The 27776-nt window shown below is 33.7% G+C and overlaps 3 protein-coding genes across 3 annotated transcripts; all 3 read left to right on the top strand.

The window, feature by feature from the left end:
* The first annotated feature begins 6052 nt into the window (after positions 1 to 6052).
* On the top strand, positions 6053 to 10180 carry LOC135835315 (lysosomal aspartic protease-like). Its single transcript, XM_065349510.1, has 9 exons — positions 6053 to 6205; positions 6291 to 6420; positions 6586 to 6709; positions 6817 to 6941; positions 7163 to 7347; positions 7610 to 7735; positions 7851 to 8019; positions 8147 to 8239; positions 9692 to 10180. Exons 1-9 carry the CDS (start codon positions 6123 to 6125, stop codon positions 9866 to 9868), a joined length of 1212 nt encoding a protein of 403 aa, XP_065205582.1. The 5' UTR covers positions 6053 to 6122; the 3' UTR covers positions 9869 to 10180.
* Positions 10181 to 14131: 3951 nt separating this feature from the next.
* On the top strand, positions 14132 to 19088 carry LOC135835310 (uncharacterized). Its single transcript, XM_065349501.1, has 9 exons — positions 14132 to 14289; positions 14372 to 14501; positions 15208 to 15331; positions 15477 to 15607; positions 17487 to 17674; positions 17853 to 17984; positions 18082 to 18232; positions 18574 to 18666; positions 18754 to 19088. Exons 1-9 carry the CDS (start codon positions 14207 to 14209, stop codon positions 18925 to 18927), a joined length of 1206 nt encoding a protein of 401 aa, XP_065205573.1. The 5' UTR covers positions 14132 to 14206; the 3' UTR covers positions 18928 to 19088.
* Positions 19089 to 22690: 3602 nt separating this feature from the next.
* LOC135835621 (uncharacterized) lies at positions 22691 to 27245 on the top strand. The gene is made up of 9 exons (XM_065349975.1): positions 22691 to 22839; positions 22935 to 23064; positions 23518 to 23641; positions 23787 to 23917; positions 24796 to 24998; positions 26035 to 26163; positions 26280 to 26430; positions 26801 to 26893; positions 26985 to 27245. The coding sequence occupies exons 1-9, from the start codon at positions 22757 to 22759 to the stop codon at positions 27147 to 27149; spliced, it is 1209 nt and encodes a 402-aa protein (XP_065206047.1). The 5' UTR covers positions 22691 to 22756; the 3' UTR covers positions 27150 to 27245.
* Positions 27246 to 27776: the final 531 nt, after the last annotated feature.

The raw sequence follows: 27776 nt of genomic DNA, 5'->3' as shown, positions 1-27776 counted from the left end.
TTTGATTCAAGCTTTTTCTATAACTGTGAGTTTTTTTGACCTTCTTAAGTACAGTGTAATATTCAATCTTGAGTAAGTACTTTCTAGTCAAATTTGATCATTCGATATTTTAATCTACTGCTTCAATTACTTTGTTTGATAACATAATCAATTTTATTGGATACAGCCTTCAATATTACCTATTGTTGTTGTTTTTTTAAATTTTAAGGTGTTATTCACGAATATGACTGCCTGTTTTTATGTTTATTGAGTGTAGCTTTCAATATGCATGTGTAAGTTATAATAAATCAGCAGTAACTTACAACTTCTAACTGTGGCTGTTTTTTTGAACCAACCCCTCAATTGATGAATATACAATGTACAATGTACATGCTTGATAATTTTTACCTATTATATTTTTAAAAAATTACTGTTAATACCCACATCTACTGTTTCTTACCTAGATACTCGTATACAATATCTATTGTTCATTACCTCTGTTTGTTAACTTGAATACAGAGTTAAGAAACTTAAAATCCTTCAACAGGCAATAGGAAACCGTCAAAGTATTTTCCCATGAAAAATTATGAGTAGGTAGCCGAATAGTTGCTGATTCAATAAATTGATAATTTATTATCAATGGTAGGGTAATGTGATACATGATTTTTTCCTATCGGCAGTGTAGGGTTTTTCCCCCCAGTATTCTCATCATCCTTGGTCTCAAATGTTGTCCCTTTTTTTATGACTTCTGATTAGAAGTCATTTAAATTATAAAGGATATGAAAATCTGCCGAGTGTGATTAGAAAATATATCGATTTGCTTTATTTGGCAGACTTGTATTGTTTATTTGAATCGTTTTGTTCAATAGTTAAGTTTTGGTAATTTGTTTTATTCAGTTAGTTCATCACTCACATATGTACGTTTAGCCTCATAATTATCAAGTTTTAAGAGTCAATTTCATTAGATATGAATTCTTCAAGTAGCACGACCTTCACTGAAATCGGTCATAAGCTGAAGATAATTTTTTTCTTAGATAAATTCTACCTAAGTAGGTACATTTTAATAATTTGACTGCGCATTCCCCCCCCCCCCCAAAATAGAATTTATTTCTCATTATTCTCATGAACTAATTTTTTTTTCTTGAAATTTTTACAAAAAAATCTACCTAACTAGTGTGAATGAATTTTTTTTGAACAAATTTTCATGTGATCAGTAGAATTTTTTTGAGCAAAATTTCATTTGACCAGGTATTTTTTTATGATAAAATTGCTCACTTGATTTTTTGAAAAACGCGTTAAGTACTTTGCAAAAAAAAAAAACCAGCAGCGGGACACTTTTCACTCTCTAGCACGCGATGCATGCAGGGTACAGGGTGAGACTTTTAGTATGTTGAATAGGACCCCCTTTCACTACAAGATCCCGCAAAAAACTTTTTGTAGGAATTAGTTTGAATAAAATCCTCTTATTTCATCGACAATTCCTAGACTATACATATTATGCACCAATTGTTGGTGCTTCGTTGGTGCACACCTGCACCCCCCCTCCCCCCAGAAGAGGAACTTGGGTAGTGCTGGCAGCACATAGTTATTAGTGCATATAAGTAGGAAAACTTCTGTTTACATTTACTCTGTTCTAATTTAGATGATAATAATTTCAGATCAAGAAGAAAATAAAAATGATCTAAGTATGGAAGAATGGTGGTAACGAGTAAAGAAGAGTCTATGGGGCCTCAGGACATTGTTGACAGTGTTTAGTAAATGTTGTTGTATCTTTCCATTTACAGCTATTTATACAATATTAATATGCGTGGACGGATATGTGCATAACATGTTATAATATTTTTGTAAGTATATCGTACTCTTTATTTTCACAATTACCTAATACGTAGGCTTATTAATCATTCGACTATTTCTTTATTCATGTTTTCCGTGATTTGTGTTCACAAATTGTATTCACAGATGGATTGCGCTACCTTTCATTGATGAATGATGATGCAACATAGGTGCGCAATAGCATACAGGATGCAATATAAATTGCGGATGTTTTAGAGTACATTCCAAACGTTCTTAAATACACAGTCAAAAATAATACCCAAGGTACATAAATCTGGAGTAGTGTTTCTCCGATGCGATAACAATGACTAAAATACACCAGGTTAGCTTTCTGAAATTTTTGCAACTACCCTGAAATCGAAATTAAGTACTTGGAGCTTACCAAACCAGACATAACCCAAAATAAGACCGATTAATCTTGAAAACTCCATATATGTATGTACTGGTTTAATATATAATACGTATACGTTGTAAATATATTCTGTTATAAAGCTGCGCCAAACACCCATAATGCGCTCTAAAGTGGTCACTTTAAAAATAAGGAATACAATTTCATGTAATTGGCCTACAAAATCACACAGTTGCGCATAAGAGCCTGAAAAAAATGATGGGCGAGTTTAAACTCAACCAGAAACTTCCAATGCCAAATAATTTTTTCATTTTTTGATTCACCTTCATGAGTAAGTAAATTTTAGAAATTAAGGATTTCTCAAGCAATTTTTTCTCAACTTGTAGCGGAATACGTAAAACACTTACGTCGGATCTAATTTCGAGTTCATTGATGCAAAGTACATAATATGTAAGTATATCTGATGATGGAATCATGAAAATCATCTCGAAATTTCTGATAAAACGGACTACGACGGAGACGTGGCGATCAAAACGTTACGAAGCACTTGACCTTAAATAAAATATTCAAATATAACGTATCTAATCTATACTACTTTCAGTGGCGTAGCCAAGGAAGGCATTTGGGACGATTGCCCCCCTTCCTCCTCGCGGACGAAAATTGGAAATTAAATACGCAAAAATGGGTGTTTAATCGTTTTTTAAACAAATTTTCCGAAAACTGTTTTCTCTCGATCTGCACGAGCAGTAATTTTGCCCTCATTTTCACGATACAATCATAAAATTATGAACGGTTTTCAGAAAATCACCACGAATTTTGATTTTTCATACCATAAAAACCTGGTTTTACTCCCTCATTGGCAAAATTCTGGCTACGCCCTGATCACTTACCACCTTTTTTTTTCCTTTTTCATGAAAAACATGATGACGAAAATTGGAGCAGAAGGTGTCCATGACCGAGAGCAGTTTTTTACATTAGAAATAAAACTAAACACGAAACAAATTGTTCACCACGCAATAATCTTAACACGACTTTTCGATTCCAAGCAACCACTTTCTTACGGTTAAGAGTTTTCAAAGAACATTCACTCGCATATCTCTTCAAACCGAAAATCCACGAAACTAGGCGAAACTAACCGACGGTATTTCGCCTATTAAAAATGAAGGAGTGGTTCTTGTCCTCGAATTTTAGAAACTTTTAATTACCTAAACATTGTTCGGCAAGGTTACCTCTGAAAAAAACTGCAGCCCAAAAAAATTCATCTGAAATTGCGGATTTTCACTCAATTTCTAAACTTTTTTTTATTATAGTCGGGAAGCCCCCTTCGATCCTCCAGGACAACTTTTTTCTTAAAGGGAGAGTCTTAAAGAACATTTCTAACTTTTGTACTCAAAAAAAAGTTGCCCTACTTACAAAATGGCGGCCATTTTGATTGACAGGTCAGCCGAAATCGCAGATTTTGCGTTCCAACATAGGACTTGCACGAAATTTTTTAAACCGTACAAAGGTAGATCGAAAGATAAGGCAAAAACTTATCACCTGTCAAAATTTCAAGTGCTAAAGTGCGTTTTTCGATTTTTGGTGAATTTTTGAAAATCAAATTTAGGTTAAAAATGAGGGAAAAAATCAAAATTTTACCAAATTGACCAAGAAAGCTGAAATTTGGGATATACCCTATTTTCGACATGCCAAATCGATTGGAAACTGTTTCAATCGTTTTGAGCAGTTCTGGAGCCCCCAGCAGATTTATGGAACTCGAAATTTCCACAAAATTTTATCAAATGGAGTTGGATAGCCGAAATTTACTCTGCAAACTAATATCAATACGCTACGAAATCCACTCCAGGAGGATTCAAGTCGTTTTGGATCCTCCAGCGATTTTTTTGAAAATTACTGAAGCCTCCAGTAGATTTTTGAAACTTGAAATTTCCCCAAAATTTCATCAAACGGAGATAGAAAGTCGAAATTCATTGTGCAAACTAATTTCAATACGCTACAAAGTCGACTGCTGGTGGATTTCAAGTCGTTTTGGAGCCTCCAGTGACTTTTTGAGAGGTCGTATGGCATTTTTTGGAAAATTGAAATCTCCAAAAAGTAGCTGGAAGTTTCAAAACCATTTGAAACCACCATGTAGTCGACTTCAATAATGTATTGAAATTAGTTTGCGAAGTAAATTTCAGCTTACCAACTCCATTTGATGAAATTTTGGAGAAATTTCAAGTTCCAAAAATCTACTAGAGGCTCCAGTAATTTTCAAAAAGTCGCTGGAGGCTCCAAAATGACTTGAACCCACCTGAAGTCGTCTTCAGAGGGTGTTAAAATTGGAGCGTAGAGTAAATATCAGCTTTCCATCCCCATTTTATGAAATTTTGTGAAAATTTAAACTTTCAGAAAGGCTGGAGGCTCTAGTAATTTTCAAAAAGTCGCTGGAGGCTCCAAAACGACTTGAAATTTATCTGTAGTACTTCGTAGAGCATTGAAATAAGTTTGCAGAATAAATTTCAGCTTCCCAGCTCCATTTAGATGAAATTTTGTGGAAATTTCGAGTTCCAAAAATCTGCTGGAGGCTCCAGAACTGCTGAAAACGGTTTGAAACAGTTTCCAATCGATTTGGCATGTCGAAAATAGGGTATATCCCAAATTTCAGCTTTCTTGGTCAATTTGGTAAGATTTTGATTTTTTCCCTCATTTTTGGCCTAAATTTGATTTTCAAAAATTCACCAAAAATCGAAAAACGCACTTTAGCATTTGAAATTTTGATAGGTGATAAATTTTTGCATGATCTTTCGATCTACCGTTGTACGGTTTAAAAAATTTCGTGCAAGTGCTATGTTGGAACGCAGAATCTGCGATTTCGGCTGACCTGTCAATCGAAATGACCGCCATTTTGTAAGTAGGGTTACTTTTTTTTAGTATAAGGGCTAGAAATGTTCCTTAGGGCTCCTCCTTTAAGAAAAAAGTTGTCCTGGAGGATCGACGGGGGGCGGGGTGCATTAGATCCTTATAAGCGGTTCCCCGCCTACTATGACTATAATACGACAAAAAATTCAAGTTTGAAGAAACAAAGCCACCCCAGCGAAGTGAGCACAAAAACGTTCGAAAATTCATTCTTAACCCCATTTTTTTTGACGTAATAGAACTGATTTTTTAGTCAAGGGATTTTTCAGATTCGAACAATAGTTTTTTACAGGAAATTCAATCTTGAAAAAAAATGTAAAATGGGATCCAAAAGAAGCAAGGGCAAAAGTTCTCTTGAATTTTGAAGAGTTGAAACAAAATTCAAGTTGAAGTGAAGAAATTATTTTATCCATTTGAATTCTGAGCTCGAAAATTGAAAATTGATGTGCAGGTACCTATACTCAATATTATTTTAACATCCAAAAACGATTGGAAGCTGCTTCGAGCCATTTTGAACAATTCCAGAGTCTTTGAAAAATCTTAAGAAATGGGGACTCCTACAGGGTAGGTACATTTTAGATACCTACCTACAAAATATACTTGATAAAGTATGGAAGACAGACTGCTGAAATTGGTTACATCGCAAAAACACAATCACATGAGTCAATATCCCGCTCAACTTCATGATCATGAACCCGGATTACAACAAACGTCCATCCTGTACATTTTCACAACAACAGGACACATATCTACCAATCTAGCAAATTTTAAACGCAAAAATATTGCAGATAATCACAGGAAATAGCTCGTATCAATCGGATGTTGAAATAGGAAATGTATTAATTAATTTTCATTTTAGAAAAAAAATACGCAATAATGAAACTTTACCCAAATCGTCATTTCGGAAACTCGCAGATAATTTTAAAATGGATTTAAAAAAAAGATTACGAGAGCACTATAAATATGCAATCATGAAAAATATTCCATCACTGTGAAAAAAATATTCAACATAGTCGATTTATCTAAGCAAATACTTCGCATTTTGAAAATAATCTCTTTAAAAATGAAGTTATCGTGTTTCCTGTTGTTATTTTTTGTCAAAATGTACCATATGAGACATGTTTCTACTCCTGGAAATGGCATAAGGTAAGTATACAAAATATGAATATTTTAAAAATTTATTATAAATGCAAAAATCTCAAAAAATTATTTTGTAATTTTTTAAAATCAGGATATCTTTGACAAAAGCGCCTTCAACACTGCAAAAGTCGACTTCAGCTTCGATGGAAATGAAATCATTGTACACCCGTGAGAAGAAGATGATTAGTGAGACGGATATTCTTTTACAAAGTCAGCGAGGCGTAAGTAATTGACGAATTTATTAATTAATCAACTCTAAAGTGATGGTATAGGGGAGAGGAGAGGTGCCCGATGAGTTCTTCAGTGTTACAAACTTAGATCTATGCACACCAAGTGATCAAATTATTTAGTTCATTGATGATAATATACATGAAAATATTTTGCAGCTCCGATACTTCGGTCCAGTTTCAATTGGAACGCCTTCTCGAGAGTTTCAAATGCTCTTTGATACAGGCTCCTCTCAGTCATGGCTACTTTCAAACCTCTGCAAAGCATCGACTTGCAAAATAAGTAAGCAAAGAATATCTGCACTTTCACTGCAACACACTGCAGCTCATTCTCACAAATAATCATAAAACAGATGAAAATAGTACACAATTTTGTAATTTTTTCAACAGATGAACACAAGCCATACGACCACGATTTGTCCAAAACATATAAACGTGCAGCAGAATCCGTATGTAGAAACATAACGTACGTGAGAGGGCAGGTAGCTGGATTTTGTTCAACAGATACAGTTTCAGTAAGTGCAGCATAAATGATGAAATAATAAAAAATCGCAACAAAAATATAAAAGCTCGCGCGTTTCAAAGAAAAAATATTGGCCATGATCATTGATCAGATAAATAACTATTGCACCTAGAGCACTATTTGAAGTTGGGCCAATCAAAATATGTAGCTTTCAATTTGAAAAAAAAATACCAGTTGTGAACAAACCGAATTAGGTACTTATGATTTTTGTAGATGGATGGAGTGAAACTGGACAACGCACAATTTCTCGAAGTCACCAATATATCCGGTACACCAAAAGGACCATACGATGGTTTAATTGGATTAAGTTATGACCCTAAAAGACCAGCGGATAACATAATCACACAACTTTGCAAAGTTACGAAACAAGAGAACAAATTTTCGATCTATTTAAATAGGTAAGGTCAAATGTTATGACAAAGGTAATACAATATCCACATTCCCTTTCTTGAAATCACACTCGGATAAAATAAAATTAGCAAGAAACACTTCAAATTTACAAACAATGGTTCAAGAAATTGTTTCGTTTTGTAAAATTTGCACGGTGTTGCTTTTATGTACTTTTGGATGAAATGACTCGTGATATTTAATCAGTTGTGAGCCTACGTTATCGAATATCGAATGAATGGTTTTTTATTATTGTTTTCATTTTCACACTAGAAATACGTCGGATGCCAATGGAGGAGAAATAACGTTATGTGGTGCAGACGAATCAAAATTTACAGGCTCTTTGACTTACGTTAATGAAATAGAACCATTAGGTAAATGGAACGTCAGAATTGAAACGTAAGTTTTGTAACTCCATCTCGATACTCATCAAATGTATAGGTTAGGTACCTATTTTATGACTAATATTTAATCAGTTTTCATTCATCGCGATGCTCTCATTTACTTTACACAGTGTTTCGTTACAAAATGGTAAAGCTAAAGAGCAAATCGTTAGTTCGAGTTCAGATGCAGCCCTTGTTGACTCTGGAGCATCCTACATTTCGGGTCCAGAAGCCAGTATCCAGGCTATTTATAAAGCTGCAAATGCAAAATCAATACCGACCTTGAAAGGTGCATTGCAGGTAATGGAGTTGTTTTGTTCATTAATTATATTCAGGAATATGAGTCCTTCGATTTCTCTAAACTCTCCCTCTTCCCTCATTTGCCTTGAAAATCTATTGAAAATTAATACAAGATGCGAACTTTCAGGTTGATTGCAACGTCATTCGTGAATTGCCCAAGATAATGCTCAAAATTGGCCAGACGAACTACATTCTTGAAGGAGAAGACTACATTTTGAAGGTAAACCACCAAGAAAACCTTGGAAAAAAGAGGTTTGAACAGATCAGGAAAATAATCTGATCTGAACATATAAATGTATGTAAATCATACCAATCTAGAAGACAGTAATGAAATCTGATCAAAACTAAATAGAAGTGATCAAATTACAGGGTATCTAACGGAATTTATCAGACGAAAATCACTACTTTTTCACTACCTATCATTTTAAAAAATATAAAACATTTCCAAACAATCTTTGCCCCCCCCCCCCCAGAACTTTTTCCAACTTTTTTGGTATCTTTCAGAGAATGTCATCTTTGAATACGAATGTAGCATTTTATAATAAAATTTCAAAGCAATGAAGAACGCCGAACGAAGGGTCCAGAATTCACACTTTTGATGGCAGAAGTTGATTTTGTTGGCACTGGCATGTTTCAAATTTGAAAATATTTTTTTTATAAATTTCAATTTTGAACAAGAAAAAAAATTGGCCTCAGCGAAGCGAAAGAAAGAATTTTTGAAAATTCATTATTCGACAAATTATTTAAGATAATTTTTGATGTGATAGTTCGTTTTCTTGAGCTCTGGTATTTTTTAAATGGGAGCGACATTTTTTAGAAATTTCATTTAAATTCTGGAATGAAAAAAAAAATCGAACTGAACCCAACGAGGCAGAAATTTGGGAAAATGTGGGATTCGAAAAGTAAAACGATGTTATTTTTATGAGAAAAATCTGTTTTTTTGGCCGATTTTTGATATTTTTGAAATATGAAAGCCTTATTTTCAAATTACACCCAAAGTGACCTGAATAGAAAAATAATAATGGCCGAGCGAAGCGAGGGTGAAATTTTTTGAAAATTCACGAAATTATATTTTCCAAAGTTTTACTACTTTTCATAAGGAACTAGATTTTTTCACTACTTTCACTACCTGTTAGATACCCTGAATTAGATCACAATATCAAGGTTGAAAATGAGATGTGACCAGAACTGATCATGATCAGTAGAACTGTTCAAACCTCTTTGATCAGATTTGATTAGATCAGATCAGATCCGGACATTCCATGAATTCAATTTGATCGAGTCACCCAGATTAAAGTTTGGATGGGATTAAACCTGATCAATCACATCAGATTGGATCAGAAAAGATCCTGTCATTTTATAGATTCCATTTGGTCGTGTCACTTAGCTCAAAATTTGGATGTGGATAAACACAACCATGATCACAGCTGTTTAGTCCCATTTGATCAGATCAGATCAGATCTAATCAAATCCGGACATTTTCTGGATCCAATTTGATCAGATCACCCAGATCAAAGTTTGTATCCGACCAAACCTGATCACATTCAATATTTTTTTCCCACGAAGTTGCAAAAAAAAAAAAACAGTAGTCTAATTTTTTCTCATTATCTATGGTACAGAGTTTTACTGAAAATGTGAGCAATTCATAACGTTTTTTAAAAATTGCCAACAGGTTGTAGATGATTCCGGTGGTATACTATGTCTTGTGGCCTTGACACCACTCCGCAGCACAGGGAGTGTAAAATGGATCCTAGGAGATGTTTTCCTCAGAAAATATTACTCGGTATATGATTTGGAAAATCACAGAATTGGATTTGCAGAAAGCAGTTTCACTCGTAAAAATAATTGAGTAGCATAAATTCATTTTTCAAACTCTTTGAAGCTTCAAATTGTTCATTTTTTCAATTTCTACAATCACTAGAATTTTTTCAAAGCTTCAACTGAGTTTCACTAGGTAGTTTAAAAAGTACATAGTAACGCGTGTAGGTATACTTTAATTCAATTCAATTCGTGAACAAGTTTTTTGTTGTTTTATGTATGAACTAGCTAGTCATTCAGAATTTTATATTAGACTAAGTATAAACTTGATAAAACCACTTTGTAATTTAAGCTAGTATCTAAAGGTATATCTTTTACAGCTAATAAAATTATTTCAACGATATTTCAAAGTTTTTTACTTAGCTCTGGAGGGGCAGTGTGAGAATGAAACGAAATCTGACGTCATACCCTAACAACCAAACGATATCGTTCCATCTCTTATGCAGAGCGATATCATGTCGCTCCTATATCTATACAATGGCGAAAATGTCCGCCTATATCGCTAAATTGTTGTAAATCTTTGTATATCTGAACGATTTCCAACGATATCGTGAAATCTGATAAAATATATCCATGGGATATTGTATTGCTTTGGATATACCACATAGATATCTCACAAATATCTTTAAGATATCCAGCCTATATCGTTTTTCTATATCTGGAGATATCCAGTCTACATCTGAGGATATCGCTGGATATTGATAGATATCGCTGGATATTGATATCGTAGCTATATCTTTTTTCGAGGTAATTCCTGAATAGTATTTCCAAAATCGTGTAGATATCGATGTACATTTCAAAACAGCTATAGGTAATGACGCGTTTTTAAAAACTGAATTATTTTAAAAATTCGTCATTTATAGTTTGTGTTGAAATTATACATAAATACAAACACAAATTTAGAAAACTACACAGAAATTGTTTCAAAAAAGGTATAGGTATAATACTAATAGGTAGGTACTGACACAATTTTTTTAAATCGATAAAGAACAAAATTATGGGAAAGATTTAAATATTGAAATCTTGCTCAAACATGAAGAATGCCTCACTCTCAAACCGCTAAAAGCCACTAATAACCAGAGAACCTCACGCAGGGGCACCACCGGCCCTGGGAGGGGGTGCCGGGGCGAATCATTTATTTATTTTTATTTCTTGTATGGTACCAATCACAATATTTGGCCTAATGATCGCATTAAGTACATACATATAACAAAAGAATGATTATGACGCGTTATTTTTGGAGTTTTGATAGTAAAATTGGTCACAACTAAGTTTGGAAAATAATTCAAATTTTTAAAATCACGTTTCGAAAAAAAAAACTTTAGAGGAGAGTTTAAATGTTTTGAACCACTCATGTTTATAATTTTAATTTTTTTAAAAAAAAAAGGAGGCACATACCTACATATCTTTAAAAAATGAGTTCAATTTAAACAAAGTACCTCAATGAAAATGAAATCACAGTCTAATGGAATTTGTATTGGTAGCTTCATTCATTCCATTCAAAAATGCACAATTTTCATGATTTTGGATATATCATCCAACACAAACACATACACTGATTTATAAAATGTTTTAAAAACAATTTCACGATCCATAAAGAACAAAAAATGAACACAGTTATGAAACACCTCCGAGAACACTTTAGATATAACAAACCATTAATTTCACTTTTCAGCCATCTTGATTTGAATGATACTCTACACACATTGCATGAGTTACTGAATACAAAAAAAAAAACGTGTTGAAGAAATCGTTCTATATCTTAGGATATCTCAGATATCTGTAGGATATCGTTTCTGTTACATAAAATCACCTCATATAGAAACGATATTCCAGAGATATCGCCAAACCTATATCCTTTTCACGATATCCAAACAATATCTAGAAAAGTTATGATGAGAAATACATTGTTGCAGATATCGCTAGATATACCTGTGACATAGTTGATATAGTCAGACATACATACGATATCATTATATGAAACTGAATAGCATAAATCGTTTGCAAATCGTGAAATGCTATTCAGATATCTATGTGGCATAAAAACGTCAAGTTTGGTCGATAGGGATATTTGCGTTCATCAGGTGTGGTTCGGTTCATTTGAAAATGACTCCAATATTGTAAAAGTACCTCAAATTCAAAAATAATGGAAATTGAGGGGGGGCTGAGGATCTGGAGGGCTTGGGTATGGGTAAGTGTACAATAAAACCTGACCCAGTATTTGTGCTCAGGGGGTTCGAATCATAGGAAAACGACATCGACACCAAAATATCATTAAACTAACTTCGTTTCGAAAATAATAAAAATTTAGGTGGGGGAGGGGTGGCTGAATGCTCTATAGACTCCCAAAATTCTTATTCCACCCCACCTGCGAGAAGTTTTCGCCAATTTTTCACCACGTCACAAAGCAAAAATTTCGAAAAAAATATGATGTTTAGGAGTCAAAAATGAATCCAAAGAACAGTTGAAAAACGCCATTTTGAAAGGAAAATACGAGGGGAGGGGGAAATGACAATTTTTAATGGGAAGTTCTCTTATGAGTGTGTATAACAACATACTGAAAAATAGGTAAATTAAGTTCACAATATTGGGCTGAGGAATATCAAGCCGAAAGCTCTCGGGAGCCACTTCACCACTCTCAAGTAGGTACATATTATAATCTCTCCGGTCACGCTCGGATGGAAAGTAAGTATTTGTTTTTAAAAATACTCGTAATCTCATAAACAACTTACCAAAATATCACAATGCGTAGTGTGTAGCTGGTATGTTATAGCGATTGCACGAACCATTCGACAAGTAGGTAGATTTTTCATGTTCGGAGTCCTGAAACAAAACAAACAACAATAAATGATTAAACATGAGAAGTAGGTAGAGAAATGTAAAATAAGGCACAGTTTCGCTTTTTATGTACATTTAAATTGAGCAGTGAGCCCAAAAGCACAAAACGAATGGTCAGATGCTACAATGATTATAAGCTTTTTTTGTATGTACTTGACGAAAAATCAATGAAAACATTTTGAAAATTGGAAAACTTAGTAGAACAGGAAATGACTAGATAATTTTTTTGATACCAACAGATATCAATTAGTTATTGACTTGGCTCGACAACTTGTGTAATAACATTGCCATTGCTAAGAATTATGGGTAGTTTTCTTTTCAAAGTCCCCAATTTTTTGGGCACCATTGAAGGCACCTGACAAGTGAGGAATTCGAACTCGAAATAACGTGGGATCCAAACAAAACCTATTCAACAAAAGAGCATGAAAAAGTAATCAATCAGTCAAAATTTTTCGATCCTCGAGTGCTTTTTTTGAATTTCGCGGATTTAAGAAATCAATTTTGGACAAAATATTTTTAAAAAAATAAAAATATATCCGATTATACTCCAAATTCACAACCATTTACTCCCCCCCCCACACCACAAATTTAATTCAACCTTCAATCGATCAAAGAAGCAGTTCAAGCAGTTTTGGATCGTTTTGGAGCATCTAGAAAATTTTTGAAAGTTACAGTTTCCACGAATAAATTTTAGGAACTAAGTGGACTAAAAATATGAAATTAGACAGTTTTTGGTGAATTTTAAGAAATCAAATTCAAACTAAATAGGTATGCAAAAAAAAAATCAAAATTCAGACTCAGTTGACCTAGAAAGCTGAAATTTGGCACGTCACGTATTCGGTATTTTTGACCTCCGAATCGATTGAAAACAAATTCGAACCGTTTTGAATTGTTCTAGACCTTCCAACAGATTTTTGAAAGATGAAAATTCCACGAAATTTCAGCCAATCAAGAAGTAAAGCTGAAATATACTTTATATCTACCTAATGTCAACATTTCTTGTCAGGTCCACTGGAGATGGTTTTAAACCGTTTTAAGACCTCTAGCCATATTTTCCCATTCCCAATGTCCAGTCAAAATATCCAAAACAGAATATCCATGCTGCGCAATAGTAGATAGATAGATATCTTCGGTATGTAAAACAGGATGAAAGTTTGCATTAATCAGAAAATTTCCACAACTAGATAATGGAATGTCGCTCTAAATTCCAACACCGACAAATAATCTTGAACCGGACGTTGAAATAAATAAATTTTACCAAAAAAAATGCGCAAATTCCTCGATAGCGTTAATTTTAATACAGGATGTAAGTAAATCGTATTGTCCTGAATATTCACAATCGCAACATTATCCTTTCGGAAATGCGCATCGAGGAAACAAAACCGATTATTTTCAAGCTGATTTGAAAAAAAAAAAAAAAAAAAAAAAAAAGATTAGAGAGTCCTTATAAATAAAGTACCCCAGAAAAAATTGAATTCAGTCGTTCGTGTATTTTATCGTTCAAGTTTTAAAAAATAATCATTGATCGAAAATGAAGTTACAGTATTTTCTATTGTTCTTTTTTCTACAATTATATCACGCAAGACATGTTTCTTCTCCTGGGAGTGGTCTACGGTAAATTAAATTCATTTTTCAACTATGAATTTATGTAAGTAGAAGCTAAAACAAATAGTTTTCCATAATTTTTACATATTAGGATACCATTGACAAGGACGCCGTTAACATTGAAAAAGATGGCTTTACCTGCAACCAAGATTGAATCAATGTACGAGTACAATATGAAAAGTTCCAATGAATCGGTTATTCATCTTCGATACTATCCAATCGTGAGTAATTACCTCTAGGTATATTCTACGTATAGGGAAGTATAATTATGTATAATTTGCCAGCCTTTCAAATTTACCGAGTTTATCAAATGTGGCATTGCAAATAAGCAAACACAACGAGATAAAAACATGTTAAAAATGTCTTATCTATCTACAGTTGTTACCTATCTTCCCTACCGGGTGTCCAAGATTAAGGGATTTTGATGTTATCAAAAAGGAGAGAAAATTCCTTGCTCAAAACTTGGAAAATTGAATAATAATTTTAAAAATGGAAACACGAAATAATCTTTTATTTTGCATTAATACAATAACACAAAAGCACATTTTTTGGGTTTGTTATTCAATTATTCAATTTTGACTTGGGGACGTTTTTTCCTCATTTTCTAATTTTTAACCGCTCAGGTCTTGGATGTCATTCTAGACTGGGCCATTTTCACGATATTTTAAAAATACTATCTCTTTGGGGGCTCAAATCTCCCCTCCAGCGGTACTTCCAAAGCTGAGAAATTTTTTGGGGTAATTTCCAATTTAAAATGAAGATCTGTACCGAATTCGATCAAAATTCGCCGACTTCTTTTTAGGGCTATTCACCCTAATCTACATACCCTTCAATTTTGGCAGACGATTCTTTTAGCCCCCTGTGCATGGTTAACTTTCTGCTTACTGATCACATGAAATAGATTCTCAAGATGGATTTATTTTTCAGAGCGAGTATTACGGCCCTGTTTCAATTGGAACGCCACCTCGAGAGTTTCAAATGATTTTTGATACAGGATCCTCCCAGCTATGGGTACTCTCAAAAAGCTGCAATGATTCGAGATGTAAAAAAAGTAAGAAAAAATAATCTTTAAGAAGCGACTGAATCGAGCTTTCTTTCTAATGTTTTCCAATGCAAAGCTGCAGCGTTTTTGTAATAACTGCAGTCTACACTGTGCGTGAGAAAATGATAAAAATTTTCAAATTTCTTTTTAACAGATAGCAGTCTTGATTTATATGACCACGAGAACTCAAAAACGTACAAACTGCCAACAAAGACTAGTTGTCTAAAAGAAATAACATATGGAACGGGAGAAGTAGCTGGATTTTGTTCAAATGATACAATAACAGTAAGTCCACGTACACGATACAATAGAATAATGTTCTGGATGTTCCAGAAGAGGCCCAACCCAAACTACGTAGATCGGCGTGAGTTGAGCTGCAGACCCCCAAAACTGAAGGGGACAAACATCAGCTGTTTCATATTGATTTTTCACATTTTTGGCAAACAACTGTTTTTTTTATAACAAGGTACGAAAAAAATGAAAAATATTAGGACTTCTTTGATAACGTCAAAAAAAAGGGTGTTTTACCACAATGTTAAAGAAAAAAAACAGTACTTTTTTGGCAATTTTGACAAAAGTTGGGATTTTTAAATAAAAAGAAACTGCTGCAAAAATATTCTTTTGTTAATTTTACCCCCACCACAATGATAAAATTTTTTTAAAAAATGGTATTGAAAGGCTCAGGCTGTCCCTATACGTTCAACGTGGTACCAGAATTTTTTCGTAAAAATACGTTTTTTGGCTTTAGGGTCATTCCACGTCAATTCGACCAAAAAGTGGTAGGGGGATTCGGCGATTTTTTTAGGGGTTTTGAAAGGCTTTTTGGTGTTATCATAAAAATCAGTGTTGCCACTTTTTTTCATACGAAAAATTAGCTCAAAAAGTTTCAAAACGTAGTTTTCATATCGTTCCCACTCAAATATTCTGAAAAATAGGCATTATGGACAACTTTTCAATTTTCATGCTGAAAAACATATGTATTAAAAAATTGGGATGACATTATGTCGCAAAGTCGATTCAAAAAAATTTTAAATTTGCGAAAAAATGCGATTTTTTGATTTAAAACATGAAAAAAAGTTTTGATTGGTGAAACTGGCCCATTTGCCCGCTATTTATACGTATCTGTTGAAAAAGTTGAAAAAAAAACCTTTCACTCGATGAGATAAACTCCTCACCAAAAAAATAAAAATTCAAAAAAATTCAATTTTCAATTTCAAACATCAAAAAAATGTGAAATTTATTCAGTTGTCTTATTTTCACCTTTTCCTGACGTATTTCATGAAAAAGTTGATAAAAATTACACTTACATCAAAAAAATTAAAAATTCGTTTCTTTTTTGAATCTTTTCGAAATTTAATTTTTTTGTGATAAGTTCATTTCATCCAGTGAAGGGGTTTTTTCAACTTTTTCAACAGATACGTAAAAATAGGGGTCAAATGGGTCAACTTCACCAATCAAAACAATTTTTCAAGTTTTAAATCAAAAAATCACATTTTTTCGCAAATTTAAAATTTTTTTAAATCGACTTTGCGACATAATGCCATCTCAATTTTTTAATATGATGTTCAGCATAAAAAGTTGTCTGTAATATATTTTTTTCAGAATTTTTGAAAGTCGGAACGATATGAAAACTACGTTTTGAAACTTTTTGCGCTAATTTTTTGTACGAAAAAAAGTGGCAACACTGATTTTTATAATAACATCAAAAAGCCTTTCAAAACCCCTAACTATGAGAAAAAGTTCCATTTTGGTAGGTATCGCGGTTATCGAGTAATCCACTGCTGAAATGGATTATATTTTAGTTTCACTGAAAACTTTGACACCCCCTGGCTGCCTTTAAAAATGGGCTAAAGGGCTGCGATTTGCGCCATTGGTCATCTCTTCGGAAGGTCTTTCCACAGGAAAAATTTCAAAAAAATCGCCAAACCCCCCTTCCACTTCTTGGTCGAATTAACGTGAAATGACCCTATACTGTCCAACGAAGGTGGGTTAGGGGGGGGGGCGAAAATTCCGTTCGAAATTTTTTTTGGAGGTACCCAACAATAATCCATTATAATTTTCCAAATCTGTGAACAGAGCCATTTCTCCTACTTTACCTGGGAATACCTATTCCCCTGATTAAGTACATATGTATTCAAAAACCAAAATTACGACGATGTTACAGTTGGACGGAGTTGAACTCAACAACACCGAATTTCTAGAAGTTGTCAATATCACAGACCGATTTCCCAAAGGTCCATACGAAGGTCTTGTCGGATTAAGTTATAATAACTCCAAACTATCCGATAACATCATCACACAACTTTGCCGGAAGGTTAATAGAGAGAATAAATTTTCATTCTATTTTACTAGGTAGGTAAAATTAGGTTGTATTTATTTAATTAATAACACGAGTCCACCCCAATAGCTTACCAGAAATCAAGCACAGCTGAAAATGAAGGTGCCACGGACAGTTTTCAATAATTTATTCCTAATCAATATTGATATACCTATGTAGAAGAAATGTCTAATTCGTTCGTTTTAAAATTAGGAATATTTCGGATACCGATGGTGGTGAATTAACGTTATGTGGTGTAGACGAATCGAAGTTTCGGGGCCCGTTGAATTACGTGAATGAAACTGAGCAGTTGCCGTTCGGTACATGGTTCATTCCAATTCAAAAGTAATTACTTAATTCGTAATGCCCATCAAAAGTACTCATTGAGTAATACAAATTCAAAAATTTTAATCATCTACGATACTCTGTTTTACTGGTATAGCGCTTCATTACAATTTGGTCGGGATCGTATCATGGATGTGGGTTCAGAGGCGTTTGCCTTGGTTGACACTGGCACTTCTCACATTCTTGCACCGGCAGCAAGTATTCGAGCAATATATAACGTCACAAAGGCTAACCTGACAACTAGTAAAGTAATTGCAAATAATTACCTATGCAAACCCTAATTCAATCGGTCAATTACAAATAAAAATACCTCAAGTGCCCACTTCAAAATATGATATAAAACTGAAAAAATTCAAGAATGTGGAGAAAAAAAAAAAGACATGGCCATATTAGGCTTATTCAGAATATAGGTAGTAGGTAGAAGGACTTGATACTTTTTTGGGACCCTAAAGAAAATTTAGAAACCGTAAAAATATAAAAAAGGTCCCAATGGGAATATTTTGGATTTCCTTCAACATTTTTTTTCTGGACTAGGTAACTCTCTTTTTTTGAAAACTCATAATACTAAGTATGTTTTTTATGCACACAGGTCGATTGCGAAGATATCCCCAAGTTTCCCAATTTCACATTAGCAATCGGTGGGAAAAAATACACACTTAAAGGAGAAGACTACACTTTCAAAGTAAGCCTAATGTGAAAATATTTCCTCAATACTAAACATTTTATTTAATTATGTGATCAATTTATCACCGTTCTGTATCTCTTACAGTTTGAAAACAATTCCGTGATAGAATGCGCGATTGGTTTCGCTTCAGCGGGGTTTTTCAACAATTTATGGGTTTTAGGAGACGTTTTCTTCAGGAAGTATTACACCGTTTTTGACATAGAAAATCACAGAGTTGGATTTGCCGAAAGCATTCATGCGCCCATCAACACTAATTGAACATCACACGACTCAAAAGAGTACATATTATAAAAATTCATACATGCTTTACTTTTTACATTATTAATCGTGCTACCTACATTTTAAGAATTCTTATTCAATAATTATTCATCTTTATTCTGTAAGTTTCTTTTTGTCAAATAAATTGCATACTCTCTTTACATACTAGCGAAAAATTCTTTACAAACACGTCCACTCAAATCCTGCTGACATTTCGACTTGAAAGAGCATATCACCCATACTTTACAACCAATTTACGAGCAGCCAAATTTAATTCTTCGATTAGGGCTCGCGCTCAATTCTTTTCCTTAACGATGGCAGCAATGCTGCCGTATGTATCTCAAATAAAGAATTTGAATTTGAAAAGAGAAACTTCTGGAAACAAATTTCATAAAACGTGACTAAATTTCTACTAGCATTGGCAGATGATTCCAAAATCAATTGAATTTTCCAGACTCCAGACACTATATATTTTCATATTTTGCTATGTTTCATACATTTTCCAAAATAACTGAGAAGGAACAGCGGGAATAAAGGGGGAGGGGGAAGGTAGTAAACTGAAAATGAATAAAATATTCGAATTCAACGCCTTCGAATCAGTAATAATCGACCTGAAACATCAAATTTTGGTAACTTTTTGCATTTTTTGTTTGTTTGCCGAATTGTGGGGGGGGGGGGGCAAAGTGGTCCCTCAGAATTTCTAGTACATCAAAAATCTGAAAGTTGATGTATGGGGGTTTTCAAAGGTGCTGATTTCATTTTTGACAAAATTTTGACTCCAGACCCCAACTCGACCCCCCTCCCCCTCCAGGGAAGGGCAAAACTCAGAATTTTGGAAATTTGCAGGTGAAGAATATGATATAGGGCATACTGCCTCCATCGCCTACAGGGGGATGATTTTATGAACCCCTTAAACTGAAAAGTTTGGTAACATGTTCTTTACGAAGGGTAAATAGTTAGCAATTTGTCATCAATTGAAATGACAGATTTATGATGACAGTTTGGTCTTTGTATCGAGCTCGCAGCCGCGAGTCGATTATTTAAATAGGGAAAAATATCGACAAAGATCTTAGCCTTTGGTCACGTGACTATCTTAAAAAATTATATATACAAGTAGTCCGCGGCATTTTCTCCACTTAGTTCCGTTTCCTGCATTACGATGGTTCTTCATCATTCTAGTAATAAGTTTTTATTTGTTAACACCTCGCGTGTGAAATTATATAATTTGATTTAGACAATTAATTGATCCGATGATCAATTATATTGGAGTTCTTTTCGGTAGTTTGAGGTATATCCGGACACCTGTAAATTATGCGAAGTGTTACGTGAAATCTCGTTTAGTTAAGGTGCCATCAAAGTCCTTAGTATTGGTAGGACAACTGATAGAGATGGTCAATGTGGACAGTTTTCAGGTAAATGTTAAAGCGCATTTATCATCAAGGTAATTGGCTTATTACTAATTATTGTTATAGGTAGGTATATGGAATCGGAGAATTCTATGTCTACCTAATATTTTATCAATGGTGTTTTGCATGATTTCATCGTGTATTTTGTGTATAGGTTTCTTATTTTTCTACTGGTGAGCAATCCCTAAATAGGAGGATTGCTACGAGGAAATTAATTAAGTGCATCTAGTACTAGTGTTATAAATTATGCATTTTACTTCCTTATGACGGATCGTAGTAGACTTAGGCTACCAATAGGTAGAACCGATGTCCTATGTATAAATACGTTATAATAAATTCTTTAAATTGTAGTGTAGGTTGTTTTCATTTCAACGTTCATTACATAGTTTTTGCGTAGTCAAGTCACGTTTTTGGTTAGATAGAGAGTCTTGAGCTATCCAGGCAAATAGGGAAATATTCACCCCTAAGGTGGTATTTCTAGAACTCACTAGCATAGGAAAACAAATAATATTCCTCCTCTCCCTCTTACGAGGGCCGCATGTATTAACTATGTCAAATTTTCATGTGACGTATCAAAATGTAGGTTTTTTGGGCTCACGGATTCATTTCTGGCATCATTTTTCAAAAATTTGCAATATTGACCAACGATAGAGGGGGTAAAAACTCAAAATTTTGGAAATTTTCAGGTGACGTATCAAAATGTTGGTTTTTTGGGCTCCAGAATTCATTTCTGGCATCATTTTTCAAAAATTCGCAATATTTACTACAGAGGGAGGGGGTAAAAATTCAAAATTTTGAAAATTTTCAGATTATGTAGATATCAAAATGTAGGTTTTTTGGGCTCCCAAATTCATTTCTGGCGTCAGTTTTCAAAAACCCGCTATATTAACCCCAGGGGGCGGGAGTAAAAACTCAAAATTTCGGAAATTTTCATGTGACGTATCAAAATGTAGGTTTTTGGGCTCCCAAATTCATTTCTGGCGTCATTTTTCAGAAATTCGCAATATTAACCCCAGGAGAAGGTCACTGCTGAAAAGTTGCACCTAAAAATTAAACGTCGAACCCAGTATCTTTGAAAACCTATGATATGACGCGCCACACGTCACTTTGAAGTATGTAGAACAATAAAAATGTATGGTATATTATTGACACCCCCCCTTACACCCATCAATGACGAATACGGAAATGATAGAGGGTCATTTCGTGCCAAATCAGCGGATTTTTGCACGAGAGGTCTTCGAAAATCAGATCATGCGTAGAGGTCATCAAACGATGACGAATGACGCAAACCGGACATTTTTTGAATTTTTTTGGCGGTGCTGTGGGGCTTCAAAGTTCTCCAAAATAACCGAAAATGGAAAATTTCAGTTGAAAATTGCTCCGGTTGTAACTACGTGGGTATAGAATTTTGAACTTTATTTTTTCAAATTGTAGTACTTTGAGAAGATAATCGACGAATGATGTCAAAATCAGTGTTGCCACTTTCAAAAACCTAAAAAAATCGATTTAAAAACTTATAATTTAAATATAACCATGATTTTGTCGAATGAAAATTCTAAAAAAATTTTCAGTTCTAGTCCTTTTTATGTAGAATAACATATCAAAAAAATTGAACTGGAATTTTTTTTTTAATTTTCGAGAAAAAAAATCACAAGTTGACAATTATTGCAAAAATACCACCAGAGACCTAAAAAATGAAAATTTTTGCACTTTTGCGATATTTTACCAATGTGTACAAGAACATGTGAAAAAATCCCTCCCCCCCAATTTGTCAACGAATTGACGAGAAATGTCATTTTTCATGCTACAATTTTAAGAGTGAAACGTACTGAAAAAATTTCGACACCGTTTTAAACAAAAGCAGCAACCAAAAAAATGAATATTTTTGCACTTTTTAAATATTTCACCAACATGTAGAGGTAGACGGACATGTGAAAAAATCTCATCTACCTATGTACCTTCCCCCCCCCCCCAAACATATTTCGCCAACATCCAGTTGAAATATTCAAAACAGAATATCTATGCTGCGCAATTCTAGATATTTTTTGTAAAACAGGATACAAAAATATTTTCTTTAATCAGAAAATTCCAACGGATAGATATACGATGTCCTTTGAAATTCCAACATCGAGAAATAATCAACAACCGGACGTTTAAATAAAATATCTTTCACCAAAAAAAAACGCAATTTCATCGATAGCATAATTTTTATACAGGATGTATGTATGTCGGATTATCCCGAATATTCACAATCGCAACATGATCCTTTCGGAAATGCGCATCGAGTAAACGGAACTGATTATTTTCAAGCTGATTTGAAAAATGATAAAGGAGTCGCTATAAATCAAGTACCTCGGAAAAAATTGAATTCAGTCGTTCGTGTATATTATTAGTTCAAGTTAAAAAATAATCTTTGACCGAAAATGAAGTTACAGTATTTTCTAGCGTTGTTTTTTTTACACCTATACCACGCAAGACATGTTTCTACTCCTGGAAATGGTATACGGTAAATAAAATTCATTTTTCAACTACGAATTTATGTAAAAGCTTGGTGTTCGTGCAAATAGCAAAACTATATAGTTTTCCATAATTTTTATGTAGGATACCATTGACAAGGACGCCGTTGACATCGGAAAAGTTGTCTTTATCTGCATCCAAGATTGAATCAATGTACAATAGGAAAAGTACTCGTATCAATGAAACGGATATTCGTCTTCACTACTATCCAAAGGTTAGTATTTATCTATAAGATGAAGCTGGCGTTTGACACAACAATGGCCAAAAAAGTTCTGCTGGCGCCAAAAATTGTCACATTTTTGGAAACATTTTCCAAGAATGTCCAATTTGTTTGGCAACATTGATCAACAAATTGTGTTGTTTGCCATAATTGATGATACAGTTCATCTTTTTGAATAAAATTGTAAGAAAAGTTTATTTTTTTGCCTAAAATGTCGAAAAAGGCTTGCTTTTTTTTGAAAAATGCGAAAAAAATTCTTTTCAGTTGTCATCACTTGATAATTTACCTACACACTTTCATTCATTCCATCGCACATTTTTTAGTCGCAAAATAAGTAAAAACTTTTTTTCTTGCCTCTTTTCCAACGTGAAAAAACTTTTTAGACTTAATGATCATATCCACACAACATAATATGAAATAGATTCTCAACATACATTAACTTTTCAGAGCGAGTATTACGGTCCTATTTCAATTGGAACGCCACCTCGAGAGTTTCAAATGATTTTTGATACATCATCCGACCAACTATGGGTACTCTCGAAATTTTGCAATGCTTCGAGATGTAGAAAAGGTAAGAAAAAAATAATCTTTAAAAAGTGATTGAATCAAGCTTTCATTCTAATATTTTCCAAAGCAACGCTACATCAATTCAGCAATAACTGCGGTATGCACTATACATGAGAAAATTATAGAAATTTTGCAATTTCTTTAAACAGATAGCAGTCTTGATTTATATGACCACGAGAACTCAACAACGTACAAACAACCGACAAAGCCTACTTGTCAAGATTATATAAGACATGGAACTTGGGTGATGACTGGATTTTGTTCAAATGATACAATAACAGTAAGTCGAAGCCCATGATACAGTACCTAGACCTACAATATCATTCTGAATGTAAACCAAGATAGGTGTGAGTTGAGCTGCCGACTCCAAAAACTGAAGGAGTAAATTCATATTTCAACTACTCATCATGTAGAGTGCGGATTTTTATGCACGAAAAATCTCAAATTATGCACATAATTTATGCATTGTAAAAGCCTGAAATACCTATGTCATTTTTATGCATTAAAATGCTGAAAAATGCAAAATATGCACAATTGAGATGAGTGTTGTTGGAAAGCATTTTTCAATCTGAGTACAATGGTAGGACTCATTTTTTGTTATTCTCCAATTAAATTATATAAAACACACAAAAAAAGGAAAAAATACAAACAGCATGTATTGAAAATCGTCATAAATTGAAAAATCACAAAATTTGTTGTAAAAAATTTTTATTTTTATTTTTTTTTGTTTTGGCAGTCATTTTAATTTTTTAAAAAAAACTTGGAAAACGAAAATTTTGGTCAAAATTTTTGAAATATGCTGAAAATGGCCAAAATATGTCGTTTTATGCACATTTAATGCTAGAATTATGACGTTTTATGCATTTACAGCCAAAATATGCAAAATATGCACAATCAAATTGGGCTCATTTTACTCCAAATGTTCCGAATCACAAAGATCAATGCGATATGCTCAATTATCTCGTACATATCAAAATATGCAAAAAATAAAAATCCGCACTCTTCATGTTTGCCTAAGGTCAAAATCAAACGATGATAGAGATTAAAATTTTTCATCATAATGGAGGAAAAATTGTTTTAATCACCAAACACAAAAATATGAAACGCTGTCGGAATTCGATTAGGTATTCAAAAACAAAAATTACGACGATGTTACAGTTGGACGGAGTCGAACTCAAGAACACAGAATTTCTAGAAGTTGTCAACATCACAGACCCATTCCCACGTTTTTCACAAGGTCCATACGAGGGTACTTTCGGATTAGCTTATAAATATAATTACCCCGAACTATCCGATAACATCATCACACAACTTTGCCGGAAGGTTAATCGAGAGAATAAATTTTCATTCTATTTTACCAGGTAAAATTTAGTTTCATTTATTTAAGTAATAATACGAGTATATCCCAATAGCTTAACCAAAATCAACCTGCCCCATTCAGAAAAGTGTAATTTTGACATTTTTACCCCGCACAATGGGGGGGCTGGACCCTCAAAAAGTTGATTTTGGGGACATGGCCGGGACCAAAAAAACTCGACGAGGTTGTGTTGGGGGACTTCTCCCGATGCCAAATATGTAATTTTTTTTCGTGAAACCCTGCACAACTGCATTCTATGGCGCTTTGAATGCGATTTTTATGTATTTTTATTTTTTGGCCATTTTTGATGGTAAAATGGCTCAAATGTCCAGAATATGGCTGGGGACCGAACGATTCTTGGGCGTTAGTTAAACGGGGCTATTTGAAGCCCAACTACGCAAAAACGGCGAAAAAATACGATCACAACGCGATTTTATGTGCATTAATAGGCTTGTTACCACTCCCCCACCCCCAGAATTCAATAATTCATTGTCTATTCGATAATATCGATGCGACCCATCAAAATGGTATAAAATTTCGCGCTGAACTCAAAAATTGCAATAATTTTTAATTCTGACCCCCCCCCCCGTTGGAGTTTTGTCCTCCAAACTGAATGTAACAATGATATTAAACAAATTTTGCACATTACACGTCGATACTGAGGATTTATGTGTACGCAATCAGAATGATTCTCATACTCGTTGCTTAAGAATATTTTTGCTTCAAAATTTTTCATTCAATCTCCACCCCCTCTCCTTCTCTTTAAAGACGGGAGAAGTCCCCCAACACAACCTCGTCGAGTTTTTTTGGTCCCAGCCATGTCCCCAAAATCACCTTTTTGAGGGTCCAGCCCCCCCCCCCATTGTGCGGGGTAAAAATGTCAAAATTGCACTTTTCTGAATGGGGCAGGTAGTACCTTCATTTTGACAACGCATTTTTTTGGTCCCCGAAAAAAAAAATACAAAATCAACTTCTAGAGCACTTTTTCATGTAAGTATGGATTATAGTCTAAATGTCTAATTTGTTCATTCTAAAATTAGGAATACATTGGACACCGATGGCGGTGAATTAACGTTATGCGGTATAGACGAATCAAAGTTTCGAGGCCCGTTGAACTACGTGAATGAAATTCAACCATTGGGTACACAATGGTACATTCCAATAAAAAAGTAATTGATTCATAATGTTCATCAAAAGTACATAATATATATACATATTATATTCGGTAATACAAATTGGAGAAATTTAATCATCCACGAAACTCTCTTTTACATACTTATTATAGCGCTTCATTACAACTTGGTCGGGATCATATCATGGATATGGGTTCAGAGACGATTGCCTTACTTGACACTGGCTCTACTTATATTTTAGGACCGCAAAAAAGTATTCAGGCAATATATAACGCTACAAACGCTGACGAGATAACTAGTGAAGTAATTGCAAATAATTCCTTACGTTAACCCTAATTCAGTTAGTAAATTACAAATCGGAATAGGTACCTTTTACTTACCTACTTCAAAATGTAACATAAAACTGAAAGGGTTCGAGAATATGGAGAAAAAAAGAGGGACAAGATAACATTAGACTTATTCGGAATATATTTGATATTATTGTAATTTTTTTTTTTTTTTGGAACCTTATAAAAATCCAAAACCATAAAAACATTTTTAAAAAGTCACGATTGGAATATTTTGGATTTTCTTCAATATTTTTTTCCTTCCGGATTCACTATTTTCTATTTGTTTTGTGTGTGTGTGTGAAACCCTATTTTAAAACTACATAATTATACTGTTTATGCGACAGGTCGATTGCAAAGAAATCCCCAAGTTTCCCAATTTAACATTCGCAATCGGTGAGAAAAAATACACACTTACAGGAGAAGACTACACTCTCAAGGTAAGCCTGATGTAAAAATATTTCCTCAATACTAACATTTTATTCAAAATGCGATCCATTTATCAGCGTTCTGTATCTGCATCTCTTACAGATTGAAAACAATTCCGCAATAGAATGCACGATCCGTTTTGCTGCAGGGGGATTTAATTTTTGGGTCTTTGGAGATGTTTTCTTCAGGAAATATTACACCGTTTTTGACATAGAAAACCACAGAATTGGATTGGCCGAAAGCATTCATGCGCTCAACACTGATTAAAAATCTCACGCCTCAAAGGGTATAATCCATAGATAATGATGGATATCAATAGCGTGTAAAATTAATATCAATTTAATTATAGCTACATTTCAAGCATGTTTATTTTTATTCTATCACCTATTCAGTTTTATTCTGTAAGTTTTTTTCGTCAAATAAATTGCATGCTGTTTTTAAATATGTACTTGCAAAAACATCTTCACAAACCCGTCTGTACTCAAATCTGGCTGAAATTTCGACCAAAATGAAAATTTTCAAATTCAAACTTTAACCATCCCATATGTTGAGTACTTGAAATTTTGAACATTTTTCAAAAAATATGATTTTTATCATCAACTACCGTACAATACCTAAACCATCAAAAATTTTGAAATCGGGGAATCGGGCATCTTATTTTTGAAATTTTTATCAAGAAAGACAACGAAGAAAATTTTTAAATAAAAATCTCATTTTTCTGGCATAAATGCTACGTTTTGAAAAAAATTGGAAAATTTTTCAATTTATATAAGTCGCTTTCGACCTTATTTTTTGTTCCTGAAATAGGATGTCTAAAAAATATGAGAGAAAATCTCTTGCAAAAAGTACAAAAAATCACAAGAAAACGGAAATTATAAAAGTAATAGATTGAAA

This window comes from Planococcus citri, chromosome 1 (assembly GCF_950023065.1).
Source record: "Planococcus citri chromosome 1, ihPlaCitr1.1, whole genome shotgun sequence".
NCBI lineage: Eukaryota > Metazoa > Arthropoda > Insecta > Hemiptera > Pseudococcidae > Planococcus > Planococcus citri.
The sequence above is the reverse complement of the archived record's forward strand: the minus strand, read 5'-3'. Positions and strand labels throughout refer to the sequence as shown.

What these genes read in the sequence shown, in the direction of transcription:
- LOC135835310 (XM_065349501.1), top strand. Translation starts at nt 14,207, where the DNA reads ATGAAGTTACAGTATTTTCTATTGTTCTTTTTTCTACAATTATATCAC. An exon ending in CTAACCTGACAACTAGTAAA is followed by an intron (nt 18,233 to 18,573) that starts GTAATTGCAAAT and finishes TTATGCACACAG; the next exon opens with GTCGATTGCGAAGATATCCC. An exon ending in GAGAAGACTACACTTTCAAA is followed by an intron (nt 18,667 to 18,753) that starts GTAAGCCTAATG and finishes TATCTCTTACAG; the next exon opens with TTTGAAAACAATTCCGTGAT.
- LOC135835315 (XM_065349510.1), top strand. Translation starts at nt 6,123, where the DNA reads ATGAAGTTATCGTGTTTCCTGTTGTTATTTTTTGTCAAAATGTACCAT. An exon ending in TTTTACAAAGTCAGCGAGGC is followed by an intron (nt 6,421 to 6,585) that starts GTAAGTAATTGA and finishes AATATTTTGCAG; the next exon opens with CTCCGATACTTCGGTCCAGT. An exon ending in TGGAACGTCAGAATTGAAAC is followed by an intron (nt 7,736 to 7,850) that starts GTAAGTTTTGTA and finishes TACTTTACACAG; the next exon opens with TGTTTCGTTACAAAATGGTA.
- LOC135835621 (XM_065349975.1), top strand. Translation starts at nt 22,757, where the DNA reads ATGAAGTTACAGTATTTTCTAGCGTTGTTTTTTTTACACCTATACCAC. An exon ending in ACTCCTGGAAATGGTATACG is followed by an intron (nt 22,840 to 22,934) that starts GTAAATAAAATT and finishes ATTTTTATGTAG; the next exon opens with GATACCATTGACAAGGACGC. An exon ending in GTTCAAATGATACAATAACA is followed by an intron (nt 23,918 to 24,795) that starts GTAAGTCGAAGC and finishes ACGATGTTACAG; the next exon opens with TTGGACGGAGTCGAACTCAA.